Source organism: Phoxinus phoxinus (assembly GCF_949152265.1).
Source record: "Phoxinus phoxinus genome assembly, chromosome: 17".
Lineage (NCBI taxonomy): Eukaryota > Metazoa > Chordata > Actinopteri > Cypriniformes > Leuciscidae > Phoxinus > Phoxinus phoxinus.
This window is the reverse complement of record NC_136892.1, coordinates 17,144,609-17,168,201: the sequence shown is the minus strand read 5'-3', so window position 1 is coordinate 17,168,201 and position 23,593 is coordinate 17,144,609. Positions and strand designations below refer to the sequence as shown.

General features: G+C 45.0%; 1 protein-coding gene across 7 annotated transcripts in view; it reads right to left on the bottom strand.

Annotated features, from left to right (window-relative positions):
• gria1b (glutamate receptor, ionotropic, AMPA 1b) overlaps nucleotides 1-23,593 on the bottom strand; it is a 63,511-nt gene that overhangs the window by 3,915 nt on the left and 36,003 nt on the right. For 3 of the 7 annotated variants that reach the window (XR_013794718.1, XR_013794719.1, XM_079586830.1), the window contains exons 12-15: nucleotides 13,353-13,551; nucleotides 11,978-12,225; nucleotides 9,786-9,900; nucleotides 1,009-1,143 (exon numbers count right to left, since the gene is read on the bottom strand). Coding sequence is in view for 3 of the 7 variants with exons in the window: in XM_079586830.1 (XP_079442956.1) it covers nucleotides 1,009-1,143; nucleotides 9,786-9,900; nucleotides 11,978-12,225; nucleotides 13,353-13,551 (697 nt within the window). In the remaining 4 variants the exon portion in view is untranslated. Of the gene's footprint in view, nucleotides 1-1,008; nucleotides 1,144-1,212; nucleotides 1,651-7,791; nucleotides 8,013-8,655; nucleotides 9,277-9,785; nucleotides 9,901-11,977; nucleotides 12,226-13,352; nucleotides 13,552-23,593 lie in introns of those variants that run through there. The other 4 variants (XR_013794721.1, XM_079586831.1, XR_013794720.1 and 1 more) reach the window with 4 other exon arrangements.

Below are 23,593 nucleotides of genomic sequence, written 5' to 3'. Positions count from 1 at the left end.
AACTACAATTCTGTCATTGTTTACTCGCCCTCATGCCGTTCTCATGTTGTTAGCTTTCTTTTCTCTCCAGAACACATATTTTGAAGATTCTTGCAATTATTTTTGTCCATTCAGTGAAAGTGACTTTCATTGACTTTCAATAAAAAAAATAGATTTTTTTAAATATCTTCTTTTGTGTTCCAGTGAAGAAAATAAGTCATATTAGGTATGTTTTTATATGTCCCACCAAAATGTACTGTTTCAGTAAGAAATACATAAACACAGGAAAAGAAAATGTACTCAAGTTATCATGGCAATCTGGTTGAGGAGATTTCCCCTTCTATGTAAAGCGCTTTGAGTGCAGAGAAAAGCACTATATAAATGTAATGAATTATTATTATTAATCTAATCATTTTAAATACACTGTTAACTTTACCCCTAACCGTAACACAACCATTACCCCAAAACCTAACCCCTATAATCCTAACCTTAACCCTACTCCTCAAACTCATTAACAGTAAATGTGTTACACAGTAAATCCATAGTCTTGTAGGTATTTGATGTTATTACATAGAGGTTAAGGCTACTTAATGTAAAGTGTGACCAAAATTGCCATCTGAAAAGTATATTTAGGCAACGCTGTGTGTTTCGTAAACCATGTCTTAAAATTACCTCTCAGATTTCCCTTTGAAAGACCTTAAATGAAAATTATGAGTCACCACATGGGTTTGTGGGTAATTGAATCTATATAAGTCACTGTATTCTTCTTAATTTTGTAAGCATTCGAGAGCAATGTGCTCCAGGATTAGAGAGAGGCGCAGTGGGTGGTATGATGTTTACACCCACCCACAATTACCTCTTAAATGCCAACACGTTCCTCTGCCAGATCTCCCAGAGGAAGTGAGGTCAGTATACGATAGAAGTTATAAAACATTATAAGTGCCAAATGCAAAGCCCATAATTAAATGTGTATGGATCTAAATACTGCACTTTACTGGGCTGTAGATGCTTGTAATGGTTGTTACACACCTTCATCCTTCGAGACTCGATTCTGGATTTGTAACAGAACTCAACAAGGGCCACCAGCATGGCAAGCCCAAGCCCACCAATCAGAATGTAGAAAACTCCAGCCACATTACTGAGGCTCAGAGCGCTGGTCTTATCCTGCAGAGCAGAGGCGACAATCAAACACTTGAACTGTGATCTGTCACACAAACACATTAACACACACAAATCTACAGGACAGCAACAAACATAAATGATCTCTTTCTATCACAGCTATTAAATAAACACACAGCATGATATTTACAGCTATACGATATAATGTACACAACCAAATCTAGATACTTATACATTCGCTATACATTTATAGTACGATAACTATTCATTCTGTCACAGTATTTAAAATGAATCCGCAATAAAAAGAGCTGCCTAAATCATGCAAACACATGCGTCAGCTTGGAACAAACAATCTTTCAGAAATTTCTGACTGTCTTGGCATAGTGGTTTCATTTTTAACAAAGAATTAGAAATAAAATATTAATATTTAATAAAATAATAAAATATGAATAAAATCAAAGATATCTCCCTGTTTACATTTAAACTATATCTACCGCTGATATAAAATATATAGTCCTTATTATTTCAAAACATGCAGGTATAAACCAAGTTCCCTTTCGTAGTCACTTCGAGTTACGTCGAAATGACGACGAATGGGGTTCGCTTAGAAGCCTATCCTCTTCGAATATTAATAAAACGAGCCAATGGCAAGCAAATGCCATGGGTCTGCTGAATTTGCATAGCGTAACTCCGCCCCACAGTGTGGGTATATAAGGAAGTGAGCCGGCAACATGCAGATATGTTTTCGCTTTCGGAGCCAAGTTTATCCTTCACTCCACAAGCCATCCTGAGTATCATCTCTATTCCTCTTCGAGACGAGCTTCCCTCCAGGTGTTGGTGTGACAGCGAGTTCCAGCGAGTGCACATTCCCTGCGATCTGAGCAGTGATCTGCCAGTGTGTGTGTGTTCTCTCCCTGGTCGCTTCAGCATCTGCGGGGATTTCTCCTTCTCTCTAAAAGAGCAAAGCGCGTGGCACGTCTTTTTAAAGATGCATCGCCCGTGCCCTTCTGGTTGTGGTCACTGGCTGTCTGATTTAGATGGGCACAATCGCTGTTTTGCGTGTTTGGGCTTAGAGCACGCCAAAGCAGCGCTTGTGGATGACTCATGTTTTCATTGCGGAAACATGACCATCGCGACACTACGGTCGAGACTCAGTGATCTCGAAAGAGTGAGAGTCCCCTCATCCACACCCCGATCTACCCCCTCTAGTAATAGAGCTGGTACTTCGGCTGGTGGCCAGGGTGACCTGAGGGTGACGGTGTGGCAACAACAACCGACGATTCGTCCTCGGGCCACATCCCCCTCTCAAGTGCCGCAACCCGCGAGCCGACCAGATGATGCGCTCGATCAGTCCCGGCCAACGGTCGGCGGCGGACCGAGTGCGCCGTCTGGCGCTCCTAATGACGATGCTATGTCGATCACAGCATCACAAGGTGGGCAGGAGTCCTCGGGAGATGAGGGGTCGGCTGTGCTGCCGCCTCCGGGCGCGTCAGCATTGCCCGATCCTGATCCCGAGCTGACGGCCATGCTTTCCCGGGCAGCCGCGAGCATCGGGTTAGAGTGCAATCCGCCACCCTGCCCCGAGCGCTCGCGTCTGGACGACTGGTTTTTGGGCGCGGCCGCCGATTCACGTCGGCGTCCAACCCCAATGCCTTTCTTCCCGGATGTGCATGAGGAGGTCTCGAGGTCCTGGAAGACACCCTTGTCTTCCCGTGATCGCTCGGCGACCTCCTCCGCCTTTCCTCCTCTCGATCAGGCGGCTGTTTACGGGTACACTGGGGTGCCTATGGTTGAACGCTCTGTTGCGATGCAACTGTGTCCACAGAGTGCTTCTTCCCGTGGTGATCCTAAGCACCCCTCCAAGGCCTGTAGGTTTTCGTCGACCCTGGTGGCGAAGACCTATAGAGCTGCGGGGCAGGCAGCCGCCTCATTGCATGCCATGGCCACTCTGCAGGTCTACCAGGCCCAGATGCTCAGGGACATGCACGAGGGGAGGACTGACCCAGGGCTCTTCAATGAGCTGCGTGCCGCCACTGACCTCGCTCTCCGGGCGACGAAAGTGACCGCACGCTCCCTGGGCCAGGTGATGTCCACTAGTGTGGTCCAGGAGAGACACCTCTGGCTCAACCTGGCCGATATGAGGGACGCTGAGCGGACTCGTCTGCTTGACGCCCCCATATCCCAGGCTGGCCTCTTCGGCGGAGCGGTTGAAGATTTTGCCCAACAGTTTTCAACCGCCCAGAAGCAGACTGAGGCTATTCGTCATATTCTGCCCCGACGGCCCGCTGCTGCCTCCACCCAGCCGTCGGTTCAGACGCCTCAGCCTGCTCGCCGCCGAGGGCGCCCTCCCGCGGCTCCCGCCCCTCCCGCACGGCCCCAGCAGCAGCCTTCACCCGGGCCGCGTCGTGGAGGACGCCGCAGGCAGGCGCCCCAGCCCTCTCCAGCCCCGCGCCCCGCTAAACGCCAGGCCAAGCGGCGCTCCTGAGACGGGCTGCTCAGAGATGGCCATCAGTTCTTCTCAGGAGATGGTAGCAGGACCACTCCTTCCCCCGGTGGAGGGCCGGGGGAGAATCCTTTGTTCTCCACTCCCCGCTGCTCACCCACGGGTGGGCAGCACCCTAATGTGGTTAAAGAAAGAACTGATATCCCCATCTCTGAGCCCCCAGAAGGGAATGACAGTGCGCGCCGCCCACGGGCCCCGCCGCTCTCATCCCCTTCTGTCGCCAGACCCCTGCCAGAGCACGCCCCCGTGGAACGCTGGTCCTTCCCTGGCTCCCTCTGGCAGGACGCGGCTAATGACCGTGCCCCCACACCGGGCCGCTATGCCACCCACGTCCGGGCCGGTCATTCCGCTTCGCTGCACCCCCGCGGGGACGTCTGTCGTCCGCATGACCCCGCTGGCACAGTCCTTGGGAGCCTGGTTAGAGCTTCCCAACCTGTCCCGCTGGCTCGCGCGGACCATCAGGCTCGGCTATGCGATTCAGTTCGCGCGGTCTCCTCCCCGCTTCAGGGGAGTCCGCTTCACTATGGTCGGTGGCAATGCCCCTGTCATGAGAGCGGAGGTCGCCACCCTGCTGGCGAAGGGTGCGATCGAGACTGTCCCTCCAGCCGCAATGAGGTCCGGCTTCTACAGCCCCTACTTCATTGTCCCCAAGAAAACCGGTGGGTTACGACCAATCCTGGATCTGCGCGTCTTGAACCGTTCCCTTCACAGGCTTCCGTTCAAGATGCTCACGGCCAAGCGCATTTTCGAATGTGTGCAGCCACAGGATTGGTTTGCAGCGATCGACCTGAAGGACGCCTACTTTCATGTCTCCATTCTTCCTCGACACAGGCCGTTTCTACGGTTTGCTTTCGAGGGGCAGGCATACCAGTACGCGGTCCTCCCATTCGGGCTGGCCCTGTCTCCTCGCGTCTTCACGAAGGTCGTCGAGGCAGCCCTTGTGCCGCTACGGCAACACGGGGTTCGCATCCTGAATTATCTCGACGACTGGCTAATCCTAGCTCACTCTCGGGACCAGGTTTGCGAACACAGGGACCTAGTGCTCCGGCACCTAGTCCGTCTGGGCCTTCGGGTCAACTGGGAGAAGAGCAAACTTTGCCCCGTGCAGAGGATCTCTTTTCTCGGTATGGAAATCGACTCGGTCGCCATGTGCGCGCAGCTTACGAGCGAGCGCGCGCAGTCACTGCTGACTTGCCTGAGACAAATCCAGAGCAAGAGTGCGGTTCCACTGAAACTTTTTCAGAGGCTCCTGGGGCATATGGCATCTGCAGCCGCGGTAACGCCGCTCGGATTGCTTCATATGAGACCGCTTCAGCACTGGCTTCACGATCGAGTCCCGAGGTGGGCATGGCACCAGGGCAAGCTCCGAGTACCAGTTACTCCGACCTGCCGTCAGACCTTCTCCCCGTGGACGAACCTCAGCTTTCTACGGGCCGGAGTGCCCTTAGAACGAGTTTCCAGGCATGTTGTTGTGTCAACGGATGCCTCCTCCACGGGCTGGGGTGCCATGTGCAATGGACATGCTGCCGCGGGCTCCTGGACAGGACCCCACCGCCTATGGCATGTCAATTGCCTCGAGTTGCTGGCAGTACGTCTCGCTCTGCACCGCTTCCGGGCGCTGCTCAAGAACCAGCACGTACTAGTCCGATCAGACAATACCGCGACAGTAGCGTACATCAACCGACAAGGTGGTCTACGCTCCCGCCGTATGTCGCAACTCGCCCGCCACCTCCTCTTATGGAGTCAGAAGCATCTGAGGTCGCTTCGAGCCATTTATATTCCGGGAGACCTGAACTGTGCAGCCGACGAGCTCTCACGGCTTCAGCCTCTTCCTGGAGAATGGAGACTCCATCCCCAGGCGGTCCAGCTGATTTGGGATCAGTTCGGGGACGCACAGGTAGACCTGTTTGCCTCCCACGACTCGTCCCACTGCGCCCAGTTTTACTCCCTGACCGAGGGCACGCTCGGCACGGACGCTCTGGCGCACAGCTGGCCCCGGGGCCTCCGCAAATATGCGTTTCCCCCAGTGAGCCTTCTTGCACAGACCCTGTGCAAGATCAGGGAGGACGAGGAGCAGGTCATATTGGTTGCGCCGCACTGGCCCACCCGAACCTGGTTCTCCGAACTTGTACTCCTCGCGACAGCACCTCCCTGGCCAATTCCTCTGAGGAAGGACCTCCTTTCTCAGGGACGGGGCACCCTTTGGCACCCTCGTCCCGATCTCTGGAACCTCCACGTGTGGCTCCTGGACGGGACGAGGCAGGTTTGAGTACCCTACCACCAGCGGTGGTGGCTACCATCACTTCCGCTAGAGCGTCGTCCACTAGACATGCCTACGCGTTGAAGTGGAACCTCTTCGTCTCTTGGTGCTCTTCTCACTCAGAAGACCCCAGATCATGCCCGATCAGTGTCGTGCTTTCCTTCCTGCAGGATGGGTTGGAGCGAAGGCTGTCTCCCTCCACCCTGAAAGTATATGTTGCCGCTATCGCCGCACATCACGACGCAGTTGATGGTAAGTCCGTGGGAAAGCACGACCTGGTCATCAGGTTCCTGAGAGGAGCGAGGAGACTACAGCCTCCTCGCCCTCCTCTCGTTCCCTCTTGGGACCTCTCAGTGGTACTAACTGCCCTGCAGAGTGCTCCCTTTGAGCCTCTGCAATCAGTGGAGCTTAAGTTCCTGTCAATTAAGACAGCGCTCCTGGTTGCTCTGGCCTCCATCAAGAGGGTAGGGGACCTGCACGCATTTTCTGTAGACGAAGCGTGCCTGGAATTCGGGCCGGCCTTTTCTCACGTGATCCTGAGACCCCGGCCTGGATATGTGCCCAAGGTTCCCACCACTCCCTTCCGGGACCAGGTGGTGAACCTGCAAGCGCTGCCCCTGGAGGAGGCAGACCCAGCCTTGGCATTGCTCTGTCCAGTACGCGCCCTCCGTGCTTACGTAGACAGAACGCAATGTTTCAGGACCTCAGACCAGCTCTTTGTCTGTTATGGTGGGAAGCTGAAGGGAAGGGCTCTCTCCAAGCAAAGGTTGTCTCACTGGATAGTGGACGCCATTGCTTTGGCTTACCAGCAGCAAGGTCGACCGTGCCCCCTTGGTGTGACGGCCCACTCCACCCGGAGTGTGGCCTCCTCTTGGGCTCTAGCGCATGGCGCCTCGCTAACAGACATCTGCAGAGCTGCAGGCTGGGCGACACCCAACACATTCGCCAGATTCTACAATCTCCGAGTGGAGCCAGTGTCCTCCCGAGTACTCGCTTCAACCAGCCGGTGCTAGGACCCGCTCAGGTGTCTTCGCTTGCTCGCCATTCCACTCCACGGACTGGATACGTGCGATATTCTCCTCAGGTGAGCCTGATAAGCCCTGAGTTCCTCCAGCGCTGTTGACGTCAACGCCAGAGTTATGCCTCCGGCAGCTTTCGCGTTGGCTAGGTGCCACCATGTGCATGGTTCCCCCGCTGGGCGACCCCCACGTGTGTATTTCCACTGTAAGCCTCCTTCGAGCATGTGTCTTTCCCTTGGCAAGCCAGTCTGCCACCCCTGGGGTTGAAATACTCCACCCTACGGGCTGGACACCCCAGTGTTATCCGTATGCACCCCCCTCCGGGTCATATGTGTTTTCTTAAGTCCCCCCCCTTCGGGCGGGCACTGATTGCATATTTCCACTGTGATATGCTTCCCAGTGTACCTTGGTATTCCTGTGTTAAGTAGGAGTCCTTCGTCCGTGCTAGTCTCACGACAGGGAGCTCAGACTTACGCAGGGCACTGGAAGACAGCCGAGGTGGCGTGATTGGACTGGGAACCCCATTCGTCGTCATTTCGACGTAACTCGAAGTGACTACGAAAGGGAACGTCTCGGTTACGGATGTAACCCTCGTTCCCTGAGTAGGGAACGGAGACGTTACGTCTTCCTGCCACTTCCGCTGTACCGCTGGAACAGCCTGAGTTCAGCTTGGCTCCTTCAGCGAAGAAACATATCTGCATGTTGCCGGCTCACTTCCTTATATACCCACACTGTGGGGCGGAGTTACGCTATGCAAATTCAGCAGACCCATGGCATTTGCTTGCCATTGGCTCGTTTTATTAATATTCGAAGAGGATAGGCTTCTAAGCGAACCCCATTCGTCGTCATTTCGACGTAACGTCTCCGTTCCCTACTCAGGGAACGAGGGTTACATCCGTAACCGAGACGTTTTTTGTCTTGTTTATGGAATTTCTTGGCTTCCGAGTTAATATTTCTTGCCCAAGGGTCATAACTGAGACCCTTCGGCGTCTCTCTCGGTCTCTGGTTGCAGAGACGTCACGTCAGGGGTGGTGGGAGTCAGGGACATGCATCTGTTTGGTGACCGTACTGAGGTCTCATCCATTGGCATGCACATTGTCTTTGGACAGAGACAAGACAGCATTGAAGGACTCTAAGGGGAAGAGCAATCCTGTTAGAGGGCATTCCATGGCAACGCTTTTCTCTCCAGACTGCCATTTACTCATGCTGAGATGAATGGGTGGCTTTAGGCTTTATATGTTGCTGTTGTTGTGAGGAGGACTTTAGGAGGAAGCAGATACCATGACAAAAATAAAAAAAATACCAAACAGCAACTATACTGAGCACCTCAGGGTTTCATCTTGTTTTTTCTTATTGAAATTCTTTGGATTTTATATATTGTCCATTTAACATGTAGCCCTATTGATCAGAATATATCTTTGCTTATTACATATTCACTAGAGTGATGGAGCTGAATAGATTTAATATACCGGTACTTAAGAAATTAGCATAATTCAAGACTATAATAATAGTATTCAAATGTAATGTAAACTAATTAAGATGAGCTACTCTTTAATAGTAATATTTTTGCCACTAAAGGTTAATAGCTACTCATTATCCTGACCTCTCTTTTCTGAAGTATAATAGTTTATTAATGTAATATCTGAATAATAGTTTAAAACAGATGTGACTGCTAAAGTTTAAAGTATTTTTATATATATATATATATATATATATATATATATATATATATATATATATATATATATATATATATATATATATATATATATACACACACACACACACCGGTATATATATTATAAAAAAATGTTATATTTGTTATAATATAGTACAATACAATATAACCCTCAAATCCGGAGTCCATTAAGCGAGTGATTTTATTGATTAACATGATTTACGAGTGAAGAGGTTTGAGTTTTACACATGAATATGTACGTACGCACGGTTAGTGAATGCGACCAAATGAGCAGGAAAAGCTCAATAATTTGTAAATGCGGCAAGCTCAGAACCAAGCACCGAAGTGAGTGAAAAAAAAAAAAAACTATGTTGACTATTTCTATAAATACACCACAAGCATCACATCTATTTTGTAATGTGGGAAGTAATAGGGGCCAGACAGCAACATGATGACAGTGCGCACGAGTCTCTTGGTAAATGGCAGATTGGAGACAGAGCGTTGGCTGTGGTGCGTGTTTGAGAGAGAGAGGAGGACAGGGCCTTTAGTAAAGCGCTAAAGCTGTATCTCTAAGTGAGGGAAAGGACCAATGAGTGAACTGACCTTTCTGGCGGAGTCCTTGCTTCCACACTCCCCCTTATCGTACCACCATTTGTTTTTCAGTTTGTCTAAGACGGCTTGCTCATTGAGTTTCAACACCGCTAGGTTTACGGGGATTCTTCAACCAGGAAAATAACATAAATAACATTACCCATGTTATCTTATGTTATTCAGCATTTAAGCAAACATACACCCATAATTACTTTTTTGATGTGTTCTACATGTCTACAGATAAATAGAAAAGAAAACTAACAAAACAAAAGCAGAAAAAAGGAAAGAACAGCACAGTCACAGAGTTTGAAAACTGTCACTGCCAAAGTGATATGCATTAATACTCCATCTAGCTTTTGTGACCTTTCTCCCTACTGCAAGATGTGTATTACTATATCACTTTGGGTAACCGGCAAAAGAGATCGAAAACACTCGGATTTGCACAATCTTGAGTATGATACTCAATGTTATAATTGACTGTCAGTCATTTAAACGCCTCAATCGCATTAAACAAAAAACGAGTTGGAATATGTTCAATTGGTGTACAACTGCAGCCGAGGTGTTTGTTAACTGAGGTTGCCGGTTACCCCCCCCAAGGTGGTGGTTACCCGCTGGATAGCTCATATTGGGGCTGACCTTGGAATCACCTCCTCCGCTGCCACACTCTCCCTTGTCGTACCACCATTTGTTTTTCAATTTGTCCAACAGGCCCTGCTCGTTCAGTTTTAACACTGCCAGGTTTACTGGGTTTCTTGAAATGATAATAAAATAAGCTGGGTCAGCATTGGTGATATGATACGGCGAGGCAGAGGTTGTGTCAAATAAAAGTGAGTCTATTAAGTCGTAGAGGAAGTGAACAGAACATAAAACTGATCTGACTGTGTGCCTGGCTCTGCTGGGCTTGTTGATGTAATATTAGTTGTCTTGTGTTGTGCTAAAGTGTAAAAAAAAAAAAAAAAAGTACTGTGACCAAATTATGAGAGATTTTACTGAGCAAGACCTCGGATTGTGGGAGAGGAAACGGGACGAATTAGCAATGCTCTGGATTTAAGCCCTTTGTCACAGCGTGGTCTGAGTAAGAGGATTCCCAGATAAAGTCAATATTACTGTAGATTAGCTCTGGAAAATCTAATACGCTGTGGTTGCGTTCCATATTTTGGGAAATCCCAACACTGCAATCAAACCCAGAGCGCTCTTAATGCGGCCCATTCTCATATGTGTGTCTTTCTCTGTAAAATCCCTGACTTCTTTCTGTACCCCTCGAGACAGGGCGAGAAAGAGGCCGATGTGCTTATGGATGACTAAAACAAAGCCAGACTTCATCCATGAACATTAATCTGAAATCTGCAGAGTACACAAGACAACAAGGATGTCAGGGAGGATAATGATAGGTAAAACCATCTCAACATCTAAAATGGAGCACATGAGAGGAGAATTTGAGAGAAAAATGGTGAAAATGCCAGAAGTTTATGGTCAACATTTACGTTCATCAGCTTTGGAGTAGTGGGAGAGAAACATTTGTGTTACTGTTTGAAAGGCCTTTATGAGTCATAAGAATGCAATTTATGTGTCTGTGAGACAATATTACATTAAAACGGATAAAAGTTGAAAAATAAACTGCTGTTCCCTTTCGTCCTGGGAACTCCGACGTGTCGTCGGGGAGTTCCCTGACGAATTGGGACGACACGTCTCCGTTCCCTGTACTCAGGGAACGAGGGTTACATACGTAACCGAGACGTTTTCTATTTATCAAAGAATCCTGAAAAAGAAACAGTTTCCACAAAAATATTAAGCAGCACAACTGGTTTTCAACATTGATAATAATCAGAAATGTTTCTTGAGCAGCAAATCAGCATATTAGAATGATTTCTGAAGGATCATGTGGCACTGAAGACTGGAGCAATGATGCTGAAAATCCAGCTTTGCCATCCCAGAATAAATAACATAATATTAAAAAAAGAAAACGATTATTTTATATTGTAATAGTATTACTGTTTGACTGTGTTTTTGATTAAATAAGTCTTGGTGCAGTCAAAAACATTAAAAAAAAATATTACCGACCCCAAACTTTTGAACGGTAGAGCATGTATTGTCTAGATGTTGAAATCAACTCTTACGAAATGTTTTCTATAGTTGAATGCTACTGAACAGGCACACAGCTCTTATTCAAATCAGAGTTTAGCATTTAAAAAAAGCACAATGGGCTTTGTGGGCCGCTGCGGCCATTATTCTCAAGGATGTGTTTTTTGATTTATGTATAAAAGAACAAAAGTATTGAAATGCATTTAGTCAATGTGGTGAGATGCAAGTATGAGATGTGATATTAACACATAAACATTAAAAATAGCTATCTTGATGATGAAATCATGTTAAGCAGGAGTACACATTTTGTGGTAATGAGAATTGATGGTACAGAACATAAACAGACAATAATAACTCATTTCAGTCAACACATAAAATCAGAGGTTACAGAGGAGATGCTTCTTTGAAAAACGATAAGCTCGGTCCTAAAGAACTCTTAAGCTAAGACAAAGTCTTATTTAACTTTACTTGTGGCTACTTTTTTGCATAAATTAAAAAAATAGACATTAAAAAAATTCTATATTAATTTTAAAGCTAAATACTTTGGATACTTAGAATCGTCTATGCATATTAAACTGAGTATGGAGAAACATTTTAAGTAAGCCACCATTTGTAGGAGAAGCCCTTACACACTTGTAATGCCTTCAGAAATATCTCCATTGTAAACTCTCATACTTTTAACGATTCATAATCATTGTCAAAAAAGAAAACATTTTTGGTTGAAGTATTAAGGGGCTCAGGTGTACCTCAGGGCGGATCCTTTGGGTGTGGCTACTCCATAGCCCTTTGAGTCCAGGTTTCCTCCCACCTTCATGGTGTCACATGGTTTGCGCTGTTCAATGTATTCATTCATAGTGGATTCCAGCAGATAAGCATACTTCCCTTTGGACTTCCTCACCCGCACGACACCGTCGTCTGTCGTCTTCACAAACACAGAAGGCTCTGCGGACTTCATGTAGGACCACATCTTCTCAAATACTGCGATCTTTGATCTCTGAGGAAGGGGGTTATAATGAAGTCAGGTTAAGAAGTCAGATTTCTGTGTTTGCCTCAATATGATTTGTGTACACGATGCATTGATCAAAAGTAATAGTTCAAAAGAACTGCTGTTTTGTACCATATTTAAAAATACACAACAGTTGGGGGTGATTTAAATAAATAAATAAATAAAAGTATTACTTTTATTCTGCGAGGATGCATTACATTGATCAAAAGTAACAGTAAAGACTTTCATAACTTTACAACTATACATTTTCTATTTTAAATAAAAGCTTCTTTTTAAACTTTCCATACCTCAAAGAATTCTGAAAAAAGTATCATGATTTCCACAATAATGTTTAGCAACACTGTTTTTAACACTGATAATAATAAGAAATGTTTCTTGAGCAGCAAATGCTGAAAATTCAGTTTTGCCATGACAGGAATAGATTGCATTTTAAAATATATTTAAATAAATAAAAAGTTATTTTAAATTGCAATAATATTTCACTATATCAGTTTTTACAGTTATTTTTTCTTGATAAAATATGTGCAGCCTTAATGAACATAAGAGACTAATAAATCTTTAACCCCAAACTTTTAAACGTAGTGTACATGAATAAGGTTTGAAAGATGTCGATTATAATTTAATAACATCTTAAAACATAAATTTCTGGCTTTTCCTCACATAACAGTCTGTCTATATACTCCCACACAGAACTGAAGACAGCAAATATACCACGTGAAACACAGACATAGACAGAAGGCGTCCTTTTTATTTACATTTCTAAACTTGAATTTAAAATACACAAAGTACCTGATATCGTGGTCCTTCAGCGTGTCAATTCAGGACATTTAGATCAACTGTTTGTATTCTTGGTGTATGGATAAAATGTGCAAAAACTTTACCTTTAGGGCTACAAAAGCTTCTCACCATGGTTGTACCCTCATATTTGTACCTTATCTTCTCCAAAGGGTGCATATTAATACCTTAGAGGTGAATATTGGTACATTGAAGTATTAATATGCACCTTTTAGTGGTAGATAAGATACAAAGCTAAGGCACAATCTTTGAGAGTACTGATAGAAGCAAAAATTTTGCACATTTTGAATAAGAGTATAGTAACATACTTTTTCTCTTACCCTGAAGAACTCTTTGGTGGATCCTCCATCCAGAGTTCCATAAGCAATCTCTGTTTGCTTAGCTAGATCCTCGGCACTCTCAATGGGTGACACCATCCTTTCCACAGTGAGGAAGGCAGCCAAGTTGGCTGTGTACGAGGAGATGATAATCAGAGTGAAGAACCACCACACACCTCCAACTATACGACCAGAGAGAGATCTGGGGGGGTGGGGGGTACAGTTTAACAACAAACAGGTGGTTAATTGTCTGGAATATTGCAGTGATCCCTATCAAATTAGACTCATAATGAAGTGTCTGAGTTTTAATATGATTTCCATTTCTAGCTGTGCACACGGTGGAAAGATAACAGATTAATTAATAAATTAATAACTTTATCAACAGGCATATATGATGGAAAAGGGTCTTCTTATTGGCCAATCTAGTCATAAATCAGATCTGGATCAGAGTTTAAACAAAAGTAAAGTCATTTATAGTCTTTGTATGGCAGAATTTAATTATCATCACAGCTCAAAATGTCTGAAATATCACATATGAGCTTAATGAACAGACCGGAGGACTGCTGAAGTTACAATAAAACATCTTTGTAATATATAATTCTGTTTCTTTCCTGAAAAGGAGCTCGATGTAGTAAAACTGATCCTGAAACTGAACAGTTTATGAGAGTCGGTATGCAAGAAAAATTCCCAGTATTTTGAAAACACATTTTTTTTTTTTTGATGTTATTTTTCATTTTGAATATATTAAATTGTGCAATAACATCAACATCAAAAGTGATTTAAATTGAGAAAACAGCTTGTTTCAGACAAGTAATGCACAAGCCAGCATTTTTATGCCGAGTAAATTAAAAGTATGAAAAAAAAAAAGAAAAAGAAAAAGTTAAACACTAAAAGTTGACTTTTGCTTGTATAACTAATAACAATAAAAATATTTAAAAAACATGATATAACCCCTCATGCTCCTCATGACTTGGTTTGATCTGTGACTTCTCTATGCATATGTCCATTAATCCGACTGTCCTCAAATGTTAAAAACATTGTTCATCTTTCACCGTTTCCTTTGAATGAAAGTCTTAAATTTAATCAAAGATCCTGTTCTGCCAAGCTTGCACTAAAGTTCTGCTTTCCAATACACGCTGCGCACAATTCCGCCCTCTTTCACTTTCAAGGGAAATATACATTCTCTTCACAGTCTCCAATGATATTATCAGTTATATTAAAGGGGCCCATAAACCACTTTGAATTTTTATAGGAAAGTGAAATGTCCTGCATTACAAAGTTGTTGGAACACATTGTTGGAATGTTAATAGATCCAAAACAGAAATTATAGTTCATGCTTTCTAATAAAAGTCTGCATTCAACTTAACTGCCATTAACAGAACTATACCTTCTATTATCTTGGAAAAAACAGAACACATTTAACTTTAGCATGTGAAGAGTAATGGAAAAATGGATGATGGTTATTGGTATATGCAGGTCAATTACTTGGGAGGGTCTTAATTTTTGTAAAAGATTATTTGATCAAAAATACACTATTAAACAGTTATTACACTGAAATATTATTACACATTAAAATAATATGTTCCTTCAGAAATAATTTTATTGTGCTGATTTGACGCTGCTCTTATTTCTTGAAACATTTGTTATTATTATCACTTTTGAAAACAGTTGTGCTGCTTAATATTTTTTGTTGAACAAAGAACATCATTTATTTGAAACAGAAATCCTCTGTAACGTTATAAATGTCTTTACTGTAACTTGATCAATATAATGCATCTTTGCATTCATTTCTTTAAACTTTTGAACTGCAGAGTATATTCAAAAATGAATGACTTGTGTCATTCAATATCAAAGATCACAGTATGTGAGAAGATGTGATCCTACAGAAAGTTTTAAACCAATTTAATGTGTCCTGCTTAGTAAAAAAGTGTATGTATATATATATGCTCAGCTGTGAGGAGTGTGTTATGAAGTTGACTTCCATTCACAGCACAGCTGTTTTGTGAGGTACGTCCACCTTTATAATCAAAGTCAGTATTGTGTTTGCAAACAAAATTGTCGCCATAAAATCATCATTGTTCATTGTTCAATCATTGTTGTATCTGATCTTTAAAAAAAAAGCAGAATAGCCAAAGGATATCTGTATCTGCATTTTCATATGTGAGAGGTCATGTAACACCTTTAAGAAACTATTACGGGGCTCAACAATATTTGAACACACAACGTGCGCATTAAAATAATACCATGCAAATCCCCTAATGAATACTCAAAATGAATTATCAATCTAATCCGTAGAATATGGGTCACTCCTACACTGAAAGCACAGTAAAAGGTTCTCGTGGACAAACACGGTTTCAAACACTCTCTATCACGTCTCCATGGAGACACGACGACTCACAATAGAGCTGTAACCAATAGAGCTGTAACTAAAAATAATAGTCTCCTTGTTGTTCTACATTGTAATGTTGCAAAATGTCCGTTCCATTACAGAAACTCTGAAGCGCGCTGTTGGGAACGTTGTGACATGCTGATCATCTCTTCGTACTCTGGTGTCAAAGTCCCGTTAAACACTGCAGAACATCTCCAAACACTCGGGATGGCAAGGTCACCTCGACAGTGGGAAAGGCCCGAGCAAGACCTCCCTCCAGGCTTCTGTGTGTATGCGTGTTTGTATTGTGAAATTACACTAATGTGCTTGTGACCTAAACGTAATGTGTATGTGACCTGCTAGTGTCATTGCGTATGGAAGTGTTTGTAAACCGGAGAGTATTTTTGTACGGGGGAAAGGGAATCTGGACAAAGCTGAAGTGACAGTCGGAGGCCCGTGGGAGGAAGGGGGCACCACGGCGCCTGGGTTGAACTGTCATGCTCGCTGAAAGCCTGATGGTCTGACCCCGCACAAACACAGACACAAAGACACACTCCACATCTCAAATAATGTTTCTAAGGCACACAACATGTATCGCTTCCTCGGGGTAACTACTCGCTCTATTTCTCTGTCTCACACACACACTTCTCCGTGCTCATATCCTGGAGTGCTCTTGGTTTATTCTTCGGCAGGTGTGAACAGACAGATCATCGCCTCCAGGCCAATTTAACTCGTTGGAAAATTCATTGGGCCTTTATGTGACAGCTTTCTTAGGAGTCACATTTACACCATCCCTCATGGTGAGTACTCTTCATACCAAGATTCACAGTAGTAGTTCAGTGGAGGTCATTCTGTCTACAGTAATGAGGGCACTGGGTTTTACTGCTGAAAAAAACTGACATCTGTGGCTAAAATAACTTATATTTTCACTTAAAGGGGCAGTGTGTATTTTCCAAGGCGTCAATGTTTGGTTGGTTAGAACGGCTAAGTTAGCTTATATCATGTACTTCCTGGTGGTATTTCAACAACTGTTAACGTTACTTCACACTTTTCAGTGATTTCAGTGATGTAGACCAGAGAAATTAATCACATTAATGAATCTATTACCGGTAGCACTTTTTCTCAGTCCTGTTCCCGATGTACATACTTATTATAGTAATTACAGTAATATGGTAATAACTAGGTACTATCCCTAAACCTAACCCATGTAGTTACCTTATATTACCAAGTAATTTCTTAGGTAAGTACACACAAGTGCATGTACTGTAAAATTAATGTAAACGTGATTTCACCAAATACAACACGTTCTTGGATCAACATCTTTGTTGATCCTAGAACAACATTCCAATCAACCAATCAGATTTGAGGGACAAGTTTACAGTTCATGTCAAGTAAGGCTTAAGTCACGATATCAGATTTTTCACTACATGGTTATCGTGGCCAAAAGAATTCACGATAACGATGTATTACGATATCTATAGAAATCTTGCACACAAAAAAAATACTATCAGTCAAATTTAAATTAAAAAGATATTCTCTTATTTTATACAATATATACAGTGATAAAGGCTGTAGATTGGCTTTGTATAATCAATACATAATCCTCATGAAAATATCAGAGATGACTTGAACACAGTTAAACCTTAATACTGTAGCAATGGTGTTTTAATTCTCTTCATGTTAAATCATTCAAAGTGTCTCTTATATGCGTTTTATTCAGCCAAAGTGATCGCAAATGTTTTTGCCCATATTATGGATTTCCTGGAACTTATTACTCATGAGTCTCACTACGGCATAGAGTATGAATGAAACATAAATGATGTGAGAGTTTAGGGCTCCATAATGCTCACATCGTCCTATTTTGTGTAAAAATGGAAAAAAATACTGCTCTCTAAAGATATTTGAAGTAAACAGGATAGTCCACAAGTTTTTGTCCAAATGAGTACACATTTGCAGTAAAAGCCCAGAGGGATTTAAAGGGATAGGGACGTCATGGCCTAATGGTTAGAGAGTCAGACTGGTAAGGTTACGGGTTCGATTCTCAGTACCGGCAGGAAATGACGAGTTGCCCTTGAGCAAGGCACCTAATCGCCACAGACGCTCCCCACTGCTCGGAGTGTGTGTGTCCACGGTTTGCAGCGCGTGTGTGTCACACTACTTACTCCTATCTTTTGGGGCCAAAACTGCAAGATAGCGGAGGCAGAGGTGGGTGAATAGGCTGGTGGTTTTGTGCTCACTGTTGATTGGCAGGTACAGACTGAGATTATTATCTAGTTTTAAATCGGAAACTCACGGAATCCATAAAGCTTCCACAACTAACTTTTGAGCTAACTTTCTTAGAGTGTGTGTAGAGTGCCTCGTCGACATGCATTTATGCAGCAGTAGCAGTGGCGTGCTGTGTGTTACGCTGAGGCATAGATGAAGCGGAGAGAGAATCCAATAGCAAGCACTATTTTAATGCAACGAACAGGTAATCCAGGACAAACAATGGAACACAGAACTCAGGACAGGAACATGGAGCATGGAAACAGCTACAAGCAACACATTCAACGACCGACAACCAACAACTGAAACACAGAGGTATAAATACACAGACAAACAAGCTAAACAAGATAACAAGGGGGCGTGGCTAATCAGAAACACATGGGAACAATGATCAGACAATTACCAAGACACATGGCACACAAGGAATCACATGACAGACAACAACAAGGAACAACCCGCACCGTGACATAGCCCCTCCCCTATGGGCGGCTCCTGACGCCCATAAGGGAAAAAAAACAAAGACAAAAAAAACAAAACATGAAAGTTCAGGTGGGCGGTGAAGCAGAGGCGGACTCGGGGGAGGGATGGAGGGCCAGGCCCGTGGAGCGGAAGAGGGCCTGGAGATTGAGGCTGTACAGGCGACCAGGGCGGAGCAGGACGTGGGTGTGACCACGGCGGTGAAGACCCCTCGGGCGGCCACGGCGGTGAAGACCCCTCGGGCGGCCACGGCGGTGAAGACCCCTCGGGCGGCCACGGCGGTGAAGACCCCTCGGGCGGCCACGGCGGTGAAGACCCCTCGGGCGGCCACGGCGGTGAAGACCCCTCGGGCGTCCAGGGCGGTGACGACAGTCCATCTGGCGGCCAGGGCGGAGACGACAGTCCATCTGGCGGCCAGGGCGGAGACGACAGTCCATCTGGCGGCCAGGGCGGAGACGACAGTCCATCTGGCGGCCAGGGCGGAGACGACAGTCCATCTGGCGGCCAGGGCGGAGACGACAGTCCATCTGGCGGCCAGGGCGGAGACGACAGTCCATCTGGCGGCCACGGAACAGGAACGGGCACCTGCTCAGGAACAGACGCGGGCACCGGCTCAGGAACTGCAACAGACACCACCGGCTCAGGAACTGCAACAGACACCACCGGCTCAGGAACTGCAACAGACACCACCGGCTCAGGAACTGCAACAGACACCACCGGCTCAGGAACTGCAACAGACACCACCGGCTCAGGAACTGCAACAGACACCACCGGCTCAGGAACTGCAACAGACACCACCGGCTCAGGAACTGCAACAGACACCACCGGCTCAGGAACTGCAACAGACACCACCGGCTCAGGAACTGCAACAGACACCACCGGCTCAGGAACTGCAACAGACACCACCGGCTCAGGAACTGCAACAGACACCACCGGCTCAGGAACTGCAACAGACACCACCGGCTCAGGAACTGCAACAGACACCACCGGCTCAGGAACTGCAACAGACACCACCGGCTCAGGAACTGCAACACTGTGACTGCTTGTGCTTTATGACACGTGGCAACCAGCAATAAGGTGCAATACCGCCACCTACTGTTCGTCGGGATGTCAACCAGATACTGGCGCTGGATTATTTACGTGTAATATTATCATACGTTTACTATTCGTTTTAAATATTACAGTTATCGCCAATGCCAAATAACGCGATAACGATATTTCATTTTTTAAATATCACAGATTACCGTCAATACCAGTATTTTGTGACTCCTAATGTCAAGTTTAGGCTTAGGCATGGGTTACGTGCTTCTACATCAGTCCTATTCACCTACAGTATCATTTCCCTCGGATTTTAGGGATAAGTTATGGGTAAGGATATGAAAGTTGTTCCAGGTCCAGGATCAACAAAATACGTTGATCAAGGAATATTTCTTATTTGTCAAAATCCCGGTGACTCTAAACTAATGTTACAGCACTCAAGATGTGTGCTTCAAATAAAGCACACAACTCTCTGCAGACAAACACAGGCGGTTTCAACTAACAGGTGGTTTTTAGCAGTCAGAATCTAAAAAGACAGTTCACATAAGCATACTGTTTACATAGCCTAGCTGCTGCAACACTCAAATGTGCTATGAAATGCTACAGCGTTGATGCTAGTGGACGTGACAGTGAAAGTGAATTATATGCATAGTAAGCAGTCTGCAATTCCCACTTCTGGGTGAACCACTAAAAGAGGAGCAGCAATCATACCGCGTGTCGAGTTAATTTATTAACCATCAGAGCTGTGTCAGGCTGCTGGGCTTCAGCAATCCTCTACTCACATTTTGCGCTTGCTAATCATCTGTGCCATCTTCTCATGAGTTCAGATTACGGCACAGCTCGAACCGAGTTAATTGCTTTGATTGCCCGTGTGGTTACTGTAGCTTCTCTATTTGCTACCTGTCTCTAGAGACGTCAAAGAGACTTTGTTTTTGGCACCTTTACAAGAAATAATGAATTAATGAAATCCCTTCATAAGCACCTCATCAGAAACTAATCAGAATCAGAAAGGCTAGATGAGGTAACTGGGATTTTTATGAAGCAATGGCACAGATGAGCTGGAGTGAATAACAATGTGAACAGTCAGAGCTCTGAGTGGCAGCTCTGACATTTGTTGAGGACAAACACATTTTCTGTCAGAGGTAAATACTATAAGCAGCCTGGTGCCTTCTGTCTGGCCAACACAATCCTCATTACCTAAACACTCATGCCAAATAATGCCACTCTTGCGATGGTTGACAAAGAGCCTCACATTACAAAAAACACACAAGCACCTTTTTGTAAAACCATAACCGCCTGTTTCATAGACAAAGCTTAAGCCTAGTTCCAGAATAAAATGCATGTTTGAGCTGTTTTAACTGAAAGCAACTTGCACTAACAAATCTTAAAATATGTCATTGCCATGGTCTTGTATCAAGATGTACATCAGTAATGTTTTCTAAGGCAGGTTTATACAAGCTAAAATGCCCTAATTAAACTAAGGCATAATCCTTGCTTAATCTAAACCTTGTCTGTGAAACCAGGCCCAAGAGTATTAAGAAGTTCAAACTAATACAGACACAACTGCCCACCAACACAAAAACTTGTTCAATACTACTTAAAATCGTTTTCTTAATCGGCACTTTTGTCTTGTTTTCCAGTAAAAATATCTACACATCTGTCATAGAGAGAAAACATTGCCTTGAATTAGCACAACTTGCATGTGCAGCATGAATATTGTAACCATCCATCCATCCATCCATCCATCTTCTTCCGCTTGCCGGGGGGGGGGGGGACCGAGGCGTTCCCAGGCCAGCCGGGAGACATAGTCTCTCCAGCGTGTCCTAGGTCTTCCCCGGGGTCTCCTCCCGGTGGGACGTGCCGGCGTTCAGGAGGCATCCGGAACAGATGCCCGAGCCACCTCAGCTGACCCCTCTCGATGTGGAGGAGCAGCGGCTCTACTCTGAGCTTCTCCCGAGTGACCGAGCTCCTCACCCTATCTCTAAGGGATCGCCCAGCCACTCTGCGGAGAAAGCTCATTTCGGCCAAAGCTCATGACCATAGGTGAGAGTAGGAACGTAGATTGACCGGTAAATCGTTTCTTCACCACGACAGACCGGTACATCGACCGCATTACTGCAGAAGCTGCACCGATCTGTCTGTCAATCTCCCGTTCCATCCTTCCCTCACTCGTGAACAAAACCCCAAGATACTTAAACTCCTCCACTTGAGGCAGGAACTCTCCACCAACCTGAAGAAGGCAAGCCACCTTTTTCCGACTGAGGACCATGGCCTCGGATTTGGAGGTGCTGATTTTCATCCCAGCCGCTTCACACTCGGCTGCAAACCATCCCAGTGCATGCTGAAGTTCCTGGTCTGAAGGGGCCAACACGACAACATCATCCGCAAAGAGCAGAGGCGAAATCGTGTTGTTCCCAAACCCGACACCCTCCGGCCCCTGGCTGCGCCTAGAAATTCTATCCATAAAAATTATGAACAGAACCGGCAACAAAGGGCAGCCCTGCCGGAGTCCAACATGCACCGGGAAGAAGTCTGACTTACTGCCGGCAATGCGAACCAAGCTCCTGCTTCGGTCGTACAGGGACCGGACAGCCCTTAGCAAAGGACCCCGGACCCCATACTCCCGGAGCACCCTCCACAGGCCGCCACGAGGGACACAGTCGAATGCCTTCTCCAAATCCACAAAGCACATGTGGATTGGTTGGGCAAACTCCCATGAACCCTCCAGCACCCTGTAGAGGGTATAGAGCTGGTCCAGTGTTCCACGGCCCGGACGAAAACCGCACTGTTCCTCCTGAATCCGAGGTTCTACTATCGGCCGTATTCTCCTCTCCAGTACCCTGGCATAGACTTTCCCAGGGAGGCTGAGAAGTGTGATCCCCCTGTAGTTGGAACACACCCTCCGGTCCCCCTTCTTAAAAAGAGGGACCACCACCCCGGTCTGCCATCCCAGAGGCACTGTCCCCGACCGCCACGCGATGCTGCAGAGGCGTGTCAGCCAAGACAGCCCCACAACATCTTGTAACCAGTTATTAATATTATTACATGCAATTACATGTATTAAACAATTGTTTTATTTATCTAAATGACAAATCTAATAATAATATTAATGACTAATATAATATAATAATAACAATAATTACTTTTTTATTATTGTATTGTAATTTTTAATTTAAAATTTAATTTAATGTCTAAAAACAACAATATTTTTTTATAGCCTAATGATTTAGCTACTATTAATTAAGTTTAAAAAAAAGAACTACAAGAAAAAAAAAATGAAGAATGCATAAAATATACTTTTTGTAGACCATGAAAGACTGTACATGTTTCCTTGTCTCTGTCTAAAGCTCTTAGATAAAAAGAACATGATGATTCAGTTCCATGTTAATTCAATCTAAGACTTTCTAGCCATAAAATCCAACTGAACTCCCTCACGCATTGAGAGCAGATCACAGAATTTCAAATGATTTCATAACGGCCTCATTCCTACCCAGAACTTCAGCATTCCTCCTTTAGCTCAAAGGGGAGGTGAAGAATTTTTCCATGGAAGTCCTCAGCTAGCATGGAGAAACACTGTCAAGCTGAGTGCTCTGACTCAGGCAATCACATCTGTCATGAAACGCTCTCTGGCAGTGTAATCTAATTTGAGTGTGTTGCTTCCTTCCCTCAAGCCAAGGATATACATGTCCAACCAAAATGTCAAACACTAGCAGAGGAGCCAGCACACCCAGAGGCTCAAGGCCAATCTGCACATAATGAGGCTAGAAGACCCTATCAGGGGTGTCAGCACTAGCCTTACCATTGGTTACGGTTACACTTTCCTCTTGACTAATGCTAAAAAAAAAATTTGTGAGAACAAACGTCAGTTCAGTCAAAGAGACATGGCAGAATCAAATAAGGTGCCTGGAGTAGAAAGGTCAGGGAATTTTGAGCCTCAGGATGATTCCTACATCGGATGATTCCACAGAAGGTTTACTACTACCGCAAAACAAAGACCTTGAGCGAAATTTGAGAGGTAGAGACAGAAATACACTATTTTATTGGTTTCATCTTTTTAGATGCATGAGCTATATGTTTTCAAGGCCTTAATTAATCA